This window comes from Lissotriton vulgaris, chromosome 2_1 (genome assembly GCF_964263255.1).
Source record: "Lissotriton vulgaris chromosome 2_1, aLisVul1.2, whole genome shotgun sequence".
NCBI classification, from domain to species: domain Eukaryota; kingdom Metazoa; phylum Chordata; class Amphibia; order Caudata; family Salamandridae; genus Lissotriton; species Lissotriton vulgaris.
In genome coordinates this window covers 355,020,619-355,032,965 of record NC_141687.1, presented here as the reverse complement: position 1 = coordinate 355,032,965, position 12,347 = coordinate 355,020,619, and the positions used below count along the sequence as shown (strand labels likewise).

At 47.5% G+C, this 12,347-nt stretch overlaps 1 protein-coding gene across 2 annotated transcripts in view; it reads right to left on the bottom strand.

Annotated features, from left to right (window-relative positions):
* Positions 1 to 4,993: 4,993 nt before the first annotated feature.
* FAM222B (family with sequence similarity 222 member B) overlaps positions 4,994 to 12,347 on the bottom strand; it is a 210,998-nt gene continuing 203,644 nt past the window's right edge. The window contains exons 3-4 of one of the 2 annotated variants that reach the window (XM_086955143.1): positions 10,602 to 11,141; positions 4,994 to 10,538 (exon numbers count right to left, since the gene is read on the bottom strand). In XM_086955143.1, the coding sequence (XP_086811269.1) occupies positions 9,133 to 10,538; positions 10,602 to 11,141 (1,946 nt within the window). In that variant the 3' untranslated portion in view covers positions 4,994 to 9,132. Of the gene's footprint in view, positions 11,142 to 12,347 lie in introns of both variants that reach the window. The other variant, XM_086955142.1, reaches the window with a different exon arrangement.

Here is a 12,347-nt window from a genome sequence, read left to right as displayed (position 1 = left end):
TATCATAGCCTGAATATCCCGGACTCACTGCTCGGGAGGATAGGTCCGAAACTGCACTGTGTCCAGAACTGCCCCGATGAAAGGGAGCACCTAATAGGGAGTCAGGTGCGACTTTGGCAGTCTGGAAGTGGGAGACGACAGCCTGGGTGAGCCCGCCTGTAACAGCAAGTCGTTGAGATAGGGGAAGACTGGAGCCCCTGATGTGCGTAGATGAGCTGCAACCACCGCCATCACCTTTGTGAACAACCAAGGGGCACTGGTAAGGCAAAAACGGAGCTTTGTGAACTGAAAATGCTTGTGATCCACTGTGAATTGAAGGTCACGTTTGTGGATTGGCAGGATGGGGATATGAAAGCATCCGGCCAATCCAAGTCACCATCCAGTCTCCTGGATCGAGTGCAGACAGAACTAGGGCTAAAGTGAGCATTTTGAACTTCTCCTTCCAAAGGAAGAAGTTGAGGACCCAGAGGTCTGGGATAGGACGCAGGCCTTTCTACTTCTTAGGTACCAGAAAGTAGCGCGAATAAAACACGGCCTACTTTTGTCACAGGACCCTATCTATAGCTGCCTTGGTCAAGGGAACTGATACTGCCTAGCAGAGAAGTGTCAAATGACCCTCCGACATGCGATCGTAAGAAGGCGGCATGGATGGATTTGTAGTCTCGAAGGGGAGGGAGTAGCCCCTACACGGCCTACTTTTGGCACAGGACCCTATCTATAGCTGCCTTGGTCAAGGGAACTGATACTGCCTAGCAGAGAAGTGTCAAATGACCCTCCGACATGCGATCGTAAGAAGGCGGCATAGATGGATTTGTAGTCTCGAAGGGGAGGGAGTAGCCCCTTCGGACTATTTGCAGAACCCATCTGTCCAATGTGGTGGATTGTCAGTGCAGGAGGTTAAGCCGGATCCTGCCTCTGACAGGCTGGTGATGGGCCTGGAAAGTCGGATTAGGAAGGTTTGGAGGCAGAGGCAGCTCCCTGACCCAAGAAGACACTGGGTTCCACATCGCAGCCACGGAGAGGTTGGACAGCTAGCGTGACTCTGTGGCTAGGCTGGACAGGCTGTGGTTGGGCGCCTCTTCCGTACCCACGAAAGGCATACTGAGGTTGCCGCAATCTGGCTCTTAGCTCAAGAATCGTTGAAGTGCTCAAGGGCTGAATCTGCCTTGTCGCCAAAAAGGCGAGGGCCATCAAAGGGCATGACCATCAAAGAAGACTGGATATTCCCCCAAGAAGCCAGACGTCCTCAACCAGACGTAGCATCTAACAGCTCCCGACGGGGCAATCGTTCTACCCAGTGAGTCGGTGGTATCCAGTCAACATTGTATGGCGAATTTGGCTGCGTCTCTCCTGTCTACAACTACTTGAAAGAGAACAGCCAGGGCCCCCTTCGGGCACTGAGGCAGCACCTGCGCGATCGTTTCTCAGTTAGTACGGGAGAATCGGCCCAAGAGGAATCACCAACCGCAATGCCAAACTAGAAGAAGAGAACATCTTCTGAAATTGGTCCAGCTTCTTGGATTCCCTATGTGGGGGAGCAGAAGGGAATAGGCCTTTTTATGAGGAGGCTTGGAGAGGTGGTGGGTCAGAAACACTGGATCGCCCGGACTGGGGCAGAGGCACCGGGCAATCGTCCTAGCCAAAACAGCCCCTGTGATGGGCTTGGACCAAGTGCCCAGGAGGACATCTGTGAGGGCTTCATTGAACGGCAAAAGGGGTTCAAAAGAGGAAGTGCAGGCTGAAACAATTATGTCAGGTTAGTCCTAACTGCCACTATAAGGCGCTCAAGGCTGAGGACCTTGGCTGCCCTCCTCACCGCCACATCATAGGAAGCTCCCCCCTCAGTAGCCACGGTATGGGGGAGAAAGCAAGCCAGTGTGAAGGGACGTGTCCAGACCACTGGCATCACCCAGGACCCTCAAAAGAACAGAGGTAACTAGGGAAATACAAGGTTAAAAGGTTAAACCGCTTCACCACACACGTCTTTATCCTAGAGCCAATGGCCTTTAAGGACTGCAGTAGAAACCCATGCCCACTCACCCAAACCTGTGATGTCTCCCACTTCAGAAGGAAATGTATTTGGAACAGACAACATAGTTCAACAAAGAAGAGTTGTTGGGGAAAGAGGAAAGCACAGATGTGAGCTCATCAAGATGAACTTATTGTGAGACCCAACACAAAACCTGTTGATTGCTCACATTTTTTTTAAAGTCATGTGAACCCTCCCCCAGGTCGCCTGGTTAAGAGGCCCAGTTGTCACCCACGGTAAGTTCCAGAATAAAAGCCACCTGGAAGTTGACTCTGTTAAATCCTAACAGAAGGTTTATCAAAGGGTTCATAGGAAGAGCCTAGAAACTGACCCCTCCCTGATTTTCAGAGCACAACCTGAGTGACAGAAATTGCAGACTGAACCACATAAGAGAGACGTTAAAATACCACGTAGGCTGCAGAAATTGGTCCTCTGTGGAAAATCTACAGCAGAGGAAAGAGCAGGCCCTTTACGACATCACAAGCACAGTCCACTAACATCTTCATATGATAGCTTAAGAGTAAGCAATGGAAAAGGCTCCAATGTGTAATCTGAGTGATACAGACTTCAGGCCCAGGGAGTTACATCAGGCAGAACTTAACGTCTGGCAAGAATGACCCCGATGCACAGTCCAGAAAGGCACTTTAGGCTTCAGGCAGGATCCAGATAGGCACAGTCTTTTAGCCATGTTGTACAGCACTATGGCTGCTATACAGCATGGCTAAAAGGTAGTGGTGTGGCGTGGAGTGACACAAAGTGGGACAGAGCGGTAGAGTAGATTGCCACAGAGTGGTAGAGTGGCACAGAGTAGGACAGAGTGGCAAAAAATAGCACAGAGTGGCACAGAGTAGAACAGTGGAACAGACTAGGACAGAGTGGGAGAGTGGCACAGACCAGGATATTGTGGGAGAGTGGCACAGACCAGGACAGAGTGGGAGAGTGGCACAGACCAGGACAGAGTGGGAGAGTGCACAGACCAGGACAGAGTGGGAGAGTGGCACAGACCAGGACACAGCGGGAGAGTGGCACAGACCAGGACAGACTGGTAGAGTGGCACAGACCAAGTCAGAGTGGGAGAGTGGCACAGACCAGGACAGAGTGGGAGAGTGGCACAGACCAGGACAGAGTGGGAGAGTGGCACAGACCAGGACAGAGTGGGAGAGTTGCACAGACCAGGACAGAGTGGTAGAGGTCCAGGGAGTAACAACAGGCACAACGTAACGTCTGTCAAGAAGGAGCCCAATGCACAGCTCAGAAAGGCCCCTTGGGCTTCAGGCAGGGTCCAGATGGGCACCGTCTTTTAGCCATGTTGTACAGCACCATGGCAGCTATACAGCATGGCTAAAAGGTAGTGGTGTGGCATGGAGTGGCACTAAGTAGGACAGAGCGGTGGCACAGAGTGGTAGAGTGGCACAGACTAGGACAAGTGGAGTAGAGTGGCGTGGCATAGAGCAGAATGTGTAGCATGGCGCTCAGTGGAGTGGGGCGACAGTAGAATAACATGGTGTAGAGTGGCTTAGAGCTGAGTGGCATGGAGTGAAGTTGCGTCGAGCAGAATGAAGTGAGTGAAGTGGCGTAGAGTGGAGCAGCATAGAGTGAACTGAGTGGAGTAGAGCGGTGCAGTGTGTGTAGAGTGGAGTGGAATGACTGTGTGGAGTAGAATGACATGGTGTGGAGTGGCTACAGTGGAGTTGGGTACAGTAGCGTAGCATGGAGTAGAGTGTACAGTAGCGTTGCGTAGAGTATAGTGGCGTTTAGGAGAGGGGTTGAGTTACACTGAGTGTAGTGGAGTGGCATATAGTGGGGTAGAATGGAATGGCGTGGAGTAGAGTGACGTGGAGTGGAACAGAGTGAAGTTGCGTTGGGTGGAGTGGCTTACAGTGGAGAGGAATGGTGTGGAGTGGAAGAGGGATGCGGAGTGGCACGCGTAGGGCAGATTGGAGTGGCAGAGTAGAGTGGCGTAGCATAAAGCGGCGTAGAGTGGCACAGAGTGACAGTGGCAATGTGTGGTGTTCAGTTGAGTGGCACTGTGTGGAGTGGAGTGGCATTGTGTGGTATGGAAAGCTTCCCAAGGTGCCCTGAATTGCCCTATTGCGCTGGTAAGCCTGATCAGGGATAGCAAGCGCTATCTAAATTCAATTAGAATACAAAACAATATGTTACCAATTAACATGACCACTTATCTATGCAAACATCTGATGCATTTGATTTGATGCATGTACAATGCTTCTGCAAGAACTGGTTTGTGTAGAAATAAATGTTTTTTAGACCAAGAGGGACTATTGAGGGAGCAAATGTATTGCACTAGTTGGGGATAAAAAAGTTGAATCCAGGTAACAGTGATAGAAATAATACATGAATCACAGCGCGATCAGCGGGTTAACACCAAGTTAAATCAATCTGTCCTTGTTCCACAGAAAGTAAAAAAACAGGGTTTGTCTGGAGCTGACAAATCAGAGGGCAACATAGGAGAGTGACAATGAAGCTAACGAATGGTAAGCGTGGACGGGCTTCAAATCCTTTATTGTAAACAAAACCCCTCATAAGCTCAGCGCATGCGCTGTGCAGGCGAAACCTGAAAAGCAATTCCCTAGGCATTTGAAGTGTGCCTTCTAGAGCACAGTTTACAGCAGCAGTATTATCTAGAACATTATTCCCCCTCCTCAACCATGAAAAATATTGCTTGCAAAACGTTTAAACTGAAGAAAATTAAAGAAAACCTCAAAATATCAGTTTGGGCAACTCAACCTAATCTGTATTTCTTCCCTTAAAGAAAAAACTGAAGTGATTTGATAGTGCCAGCAGAATGTTTCGCTCTGCATCTGTGCACATGAAATTGTAACAGTTAAATGGTCCTCAAAGCAAAACATGGTGATCCATCAACGGAGAAGACTTCACAAAACGTTTTTCAATTTATTAAAAAAACAAAAAACTGAAAAAGTATATAGAGAGATTGGACAAAAACAGAATTGAAGCTAATTTTATTTGGAGACTTTAATTAGGGATAGATTATCAATCTAGGTAGTACTGCTGCATCATTGCTACATTAAACCTCATTCCAAACTATCATAGGGGGCAAGGATTATCTGGGCAAGAAAATTCAATGTTTTCCCCTTCTTTTTATGCCAGAGAATCTCTCCAATTGATGAACAAATAAGGAACCGGCAGTTCTAACACTTTATTCAGCGAAAAAGATGTATTCAGGTGGAGAGAATACACTGCAAGGGAACAGAATAGCTGACTATTTGACCTCGTCCTGGAACGGGCTCCCACTGGTTCAGAGAGGACAAAGTAATAGGAGAATGTGGAATGAAGACAAGTCTTGACTTCAGGGAGGTATACAAGTCAGAAAATATTTATGACACAAGCTTCATATTAGACTTCTTTCATCCATGTATATTTACCAGTTTTCACAGATGGCAGAGGGACAGGAGCATTGTGAACAATAAATTAGAACATCGGTTCGCTATCATTTGGCATTACACAGTCAGGCAAATTTTCAGTTTCATATTTCTTCCTTTTAAATAAGGCAACACAAGCCAATACGCAAGTTATCTGTCTCAGGTGAACAACCTCGACTTTACGGTTCTCCCTAAAGAGAATTCCCCATAGTAGAATACAATTAAAAACAATAATTATACATTAAATAATGACGTTATGCGTAACCAACACAGAAAGATGGCTAAACTTTTAGGGACTACCCATTTCAATTAAAAAAAATATTCCCCTCCCCTGCTTAAGTAATCTATTTAGCTAAACATCACTTCAACAACAAAAAAAAGACAGACAAAAAAAAAATCAGATGTTAAAAATAGGGCGGGTTTTCTATTCATGCTTGTTGTAAAGGAAATATTAAAATTCATTTAAAGATTCTATTTTAATACAAAAAATTAGTGTTCAATTTAAAATAGCTTCTGAGAGTGGGTTGAAAAAGGCAGGAGGAACCTCTATTTCATATTCATTGGGAGGAGGGTCAACTTTAAGTTGTACATCAACAGTTTCTAATAGTCATCCATGTTAAACAAAAAGGCCGTAATACGCTGAAATGGCTGCCTGGAGATACCCCATCGAGGGTGCTGACAGCTCACGCCCAGCAACAGAGGAGGGAAGCACGAACTGCGGGGGTGGGGAATGGTGGCACAGAGCGAATGGGCAGCACCTTAACTATTCTGGACCAGATGCTGCCCACGTGGCTCTGCTGCACAGACCCATCTCACTGATAAGGCCAGCGAACTTCAACAGAAAGGCAAAAACATGGGAGGAACAGTCTTGGATGGAGAGACAATGAGGTCTGTACGATAAGGTCCGGGGCCGGTAGGAGGGAGATTTTGCACAGCACTGGCCCAGTCGTGGTGTCTTGGTTTCGGATGCCAACTGGATAGGTACATTGGTTGCTCCTTCCACATTCCCATTCAGGGCTAAAATGATACTTAGTATTGTTCAGAGGAGAAGGGAGTTACAACTCGGGGAACTTTCCATGATGTTGACAAGGAGAGCCACAGGTACTTCGACTATATTTAAGGCTTTGTGATCGGCTAGCTTCATATTCGAGGACAGTGAGGGATGCCAATGACCTGCTGATGCTGTGGATGCACTCATACACATCGCTACTGATGCCCAGACTAACAGGCACCATTCACACAGAAGAATTACACTTAGAGTTACAGTAGTATAGCAATAGTTTTTAGCCAGTGTACATTTAAGAACGAATGTTTTTTGTTTTAATACTTCAAACTTTGGCGTGATCATTAGTTCTCGCAATAAGCAATCCATTCCAGCCAAGCAGATGTGATGGAAGGAACCACGCAACCCGGAGAGACATTTGCAGGACAGATGAGACCGTTCTGCCCTAGCAATGCCTGAGCAAAGCATGAAATGTGGGCTACTTGTAGCTCTACACTGGCATGCAAGGCAAAGAGAGCTCCAACAGCAGCATGCCTCTGAGAAGCTTAAATGTGTCCTAAGAGAGTCCGGATCGGATGGCTGAACAAATGTAGCCAGGTAATTATCTTCAAGCCAAGAGAGGATTGGAGTACAGTGGGATTGTGCGAAGGATCATAGATACATGGTTTGCATCTGCTACAATAAAATCGGCGTCCTCCACCATAGTGCTATAAAATGCGTTTGGGTGCAATAAAAGAAATTGTCAAGTGCAAGCAGCACCAACAAATTCATAGGAAGTTGCAACAAGGCTGTCGTATGATGACATTTCCCTGCAATTTATGTCACTCAAAATTGAGCAAAATTCGAAAGCCGTGTGCTAAAATCTAACCAGTGAATTTGGGAGATACTTGCACACTGTGCAGATAAGCGTGGAAGAGGTGTTCAAGCAAGACTTCGGAAGTGTGAAAACAGCCAACAATGGAGATAACTCGTTAGGTAAGAATATTTAGCTTCCACGTCCTGCAATGTGCAACCTCAAGAGACATGTCTTTAATCACTGCCATAAGCGTGTGTTTTAAGCAATTACCACTGATCCCAGGCACAAATCTGCAGATACAGGTCTACTCATTTTCTCTGTAGTGTTCGGGATATACGGGGAATCAACAGTTTATGACTAGTGAACCAGAAAAACAGTGGGTTCTCAATCTTACTCTTTGAAGTCTAGATAATCCCCCCTTCCCCTCCCAGGGAGGCGCTCTCAAACAATCTGAAGCTCATGCTTACAATGACTAGATTCCACCTGAGTAGTTCTCCAGTTTGCAGCCACAAAAGGCTAATCCCAAACAACCAGTTCTGCAGCCACATCATAGAGTTTACTCACACATCTACACTTTCAGAAACCTGCATTAACATTGTGGAGTTTACACTGACTCATTTCTGCAGCCATTAGCAACATTTTGGAACTAAAAGCCAATCAGCCACCTAGTTGTGCAGTTAGCATCCACATGGTGGAGCTGATACCTAGGCAGTTCTTTAATCCGCACATCCTGAAACTCAAAACCAACCAGTTCGGTAACCTTCGTCTACATTGTAGAAATCACAACTAGCTAGTTGTGCAGTCTACATCCACACAGGTGACCTCACAACTAATGCCACACATGTAGTCTAACTGTAAAGATCACACCCAACCAGTCCTGCAGTCAACATAAGAATGTGGAGTTCATACTGAGCCACGTCTGCAGTCCACCAAACAGTGTTGTTCATACAATGTGGGTATATAATCCATTCTACATCCCACATTCACAACTTAGCAGTCGCAAACTAGTTCTTCAACCTCAATATGAATATCGTGGGGGTCGCAACAACCCATTTAGCTAGCTAGTTCTGTGGCCTTCAGCTACATCGTTAAGTTGACTAACAGTTCTCCTGCTCGATTCCCTTCGATGCGCTATAGCATTATTTTAGAGTGGACAAGTATTAATTCACATGAAAAAATAACTTGTTCTTGCCAGGTGGGTAGAATAAACGAGATCAGGTAGCAAGGGGGATACTGGCACAAACTCAAGCAGAAATGGGAGTGCTGGAAAAAGTGTGTGTGAAGATCTCACAAAAAAGCATATAAGGGGAGGACGTGAGGATCAGCACAGCAAATGTGAAGAGTGCACAGATTAAAAGCTGAAAGGGGGGTGTCACAGGATCAATAACTGGGCCTGGGGTGTGAGGATCAATAAATGGGCATGCTGGGTGAGGATCGAAGACTGTTTCTGGGGAGTAAGGACTGAAAACTGGGACTGAGGTGTGAGGAGAGTTAGTGAAGGTGTGAGGTTAGGCAACTCGTGAGGGTCTATGACTCGCGAGGGCTCGTGTATCAACTATTGTGTGGAGATGAGGCTAAGCACTAGCTATGATGGTTTAACTAGCAATTCATGTGTGTGTGTTAAGGGAGAAGACAATCTGCCATTGAGGGGATTTGTCGCAGTCTGAGCTGGAGATAATGTTAATACTTAACTCAACACTTCTAATACTTAAGAAGCATTTAAGATATGTAAGCAATGACCATGACACCAGCTACAAGATGGATTCATAATATCGTGCAGCATGCTAATGATCACATCAAGTTTGCAAGTAAAAAAAAAAGAAAAACACAAAATAAAAAAGCCTTGCTAGGAGTTCAAATTAAGACTAAAACCTATAATTTCATTGGTAATGGTGGAGTTCACCTATCTATACCCAGGGTGTTGAAGATGAAGGTTATGACTATCAGTGGGCTCTTGGGCGTGGCCTGTAGCAGGCCGCTGGACCTTCCCAAGTGTGGCCATGCTCTGATCTCTAAAACAGGATTGCTGAAATTCCCCACCGAGGCAATCCATGGTCTGCATGATGCTGTTCTGGCCAGAGGAACCCGCTCCAGCCCTGTAATGAGACCCCATCGCACAGTCCAAGGGTGCTGCTGCTGGCTGCCCTCCATGGAAAGGGATGGCCAGCTCCTGAGAACCAGAGCTGTCGCTATTCGGTGTGGGCAGGATATTATTCCACATGGGCTGGAAATAGTGCCCATTGGGGTACGGCAGGGACCCAGGCAAGCCGTTCACAGGGGGAGAAGGGGTAGGCTTTTCTATAGGGGGCTTCAAGTTGAACGACTGGCCCATGCACAGTTCTTGAGGGTAGGCTGCTGTTTTGATTGGAAATCCCTGCACTGTCATCTCTCTTTGAGGGTGTTTACCAGCTTCTCCACACATCTGCTGCAGTTGTGCAAGCTGGTGCTGGTTCCATGCAAGAGGTTTTAGATCACTGGGGTATGATGCCGGCATCCTGATATTCACCAGGGGAACGTTACCAGAAGCAGCAGAAATAGCAGCAGCATGGTCAGCAGGGCCTCCTATGCAAGCAGATATAGGCAGGTTGTGAGCAGAGACCCTGGTACTTGCATTGATAAGCAGGTTACGACTGATAGGGCTGGGATTTGCAATCTGTCCCTCACACACCGAGGTAGTGCCGAGCCCAGCCCGGGCCTGACAGAACTGGTTTATCTGCTGGACGATACTGGTCAGGTCCGGGGGCCGGTTCTGCTGCAGCATAGAGAGAGGAATGGTTGAGGTAGACACGGTCACATTAGGTGGGGCATCCGCATCCGGCATCTTTCTGCCGCCATGCAAGCCAGTCTGCAGAAGAGGATTGGCAGGGTGCTGCAGAGTCTCATGGGGCAAGCTCGAAGCTGCCTGCAGTGGTTGCGGTTGTGCCATGCTCTGAGGGTGCTGTGTCCGCACCTGGGGTTGTGCCATGCTCTGAGGGTGCTGCAGGGCCTGCGGCTGCCCTAGACTCTGAGAGTGCTGCGCCTGTGACATACTCTGAGCCTGCCGCATCGTCTGAGACTGCGCCATGCTCTGAGAATGTGGTAAACTCTGCTGCTGCTGGATACTCTGATGGTGCTGAAGAGTCTGTTGTGATATACCTTGAGGATGCTGCATGCTTTGAGGAATACTCTGAGGCCGTTGCAGAGGCTGTGGTATGCTCTGGGCGCGTGACATATTCTGGGCATGCTGCCGAGCCTGCTGTTCAGCCTGCTGCTGAGCCTGCTGCAGGGCTTGCTGCATACCCCGATGACGCTGCAGGGCCTGTTGCATACCTGAAGGGTGCTGTTGTAGAGTCTGTTGTAGGCCCTGCGAGTGCTGCAGTGTTTGTTGCATACCTTGAGACTGTTGCTGCAATGCCTGTTGCATGCTTGGATGGTGCTGCAGTGTCTGTTGCATGCTTTGAGGAGGGTGTTGTAACACCTGTGGCACACTCTGTGGACGAGCCATAGTCTGTTGCTGCATACTGTGAGCATGCTGCAGCGCTTGTGCATGCTGCAAAGACTGCGGGCGGGACAGGCCCTGCGTGTGACTTAAAGTGCTGGGTGCGGCGTAGGGAGAGGACGGGGGATTCATCATCACTTCCGGGAGCAGATGGGTACGCGCTCCTTCAAAGTCCTTCAGAACAGCTTTGGCAGGAGGCTTAACTATCGCTAGCAGGCCAGTCTTGGCGCTGGCCTGCGCAGGATACGGACTATACCGCTGCCCCGAAGTATCCAGCCCGTTGACAGTACGACGAATGTGCTTGCGCTGGGGTACCTTCACGCTATTTGGGAAGATTTTTATTGTCAGTGGATTGTTGGCAACCTTCTTAGCATAGGCATCCAATTCTGCAGGCGTAGGATTCCGAGCAGCTTTCATCTTCTGTGTAGTGTCCCCTGTGGAGACAAAAGAGAAGTGTTGAAGAATTTATTTTTACAATACCCAGGTTAATGCTGAGAAACAAAGAAGGCTACAACCACTATTAGAGAAACTATCAATCAGCCACAAAGTTATAAAATAAAATAATTTTTCTAAAGTGTAATAGCGTGGGTAACTAACGACAACAAAAAATGAGAGTTTAGCTGTCAATCTACCAAGTTATTCAATCAGAATGCTTGTGTTTCCAGTGGTGGATTAGATCATATTGTGACATTTCACAAGCTGATGTGTAGTCAAAGAAAGCATGTGGCCAAATAGTTTTCAGGTACCGGTTATCTTAGTATGTTCATCGGTCCAAAATTACAAACGACCACAAAATGCATCCCCTTTAATTTAAGAGGTAAAGTTCATAAAAGGTAAAAAAAAAAAAAGGAAAATAACTACAAACTCATAAATTTTTTTAAATAACTGCATTGCTGGTTAGTAGAAAGAAGTCTGAATGCAACATAGGCAGAAAATACTCATTATCTGAACAAATGTCTTACGCTGGGCAGTGCACTCCGCTCGCTGTGTTTTCCGCACACTGCGTTACGAGCAGCTCGTGGAATTCCGAAAAACTCAGTTTCGCATTGTGGAGCGGAGTTTTTTCCCTCGCTCGCGTTCGTGAACGTCAAGTTGGCCAGCGCGGAAACTCAACCTCCGCTCAACCTTCGCGTATGCTTGTGACTGCTCACGATGAGAAACCGCCCGCTTGTGTTGAGAAAGCTGCCGCTCGAGTAAAAATCTACTCGAGCGGCAGAAAAAAAGCAGCCCCCGCTTGCGCTGTGCATGATGCCATTCGCGATGACTGGACAGTGGGGATAAGCACCTGGTGCGGACAATTACCTCGAATGCAAATGCTACTTACCAGTATGCATCTGTTCTTGGCATGTAGGGCTGCTGACATTCATATCTGTGCATAGTCCGCCACCTAGTGTTGGGTCCGGATGATTGCACATTGTTGTCCTGGAAGAGTCTTCGAAGTATCACGAGATAGGTGGCTCCTCCCCTGGACTACAGTGCGCATGGGCATCGCCTCCATCCCCAGATTGTTTTTAGCCATTGGCAGAGATGGAGTGAAGAAAGTGAGTGATGACCATGCTATGAGCATATGTGTATATGAATAAATACTGCAGCTGCTACAGGCGCCGGGGAGGAGGGTGGGCGATATGAATGTCAGCAGC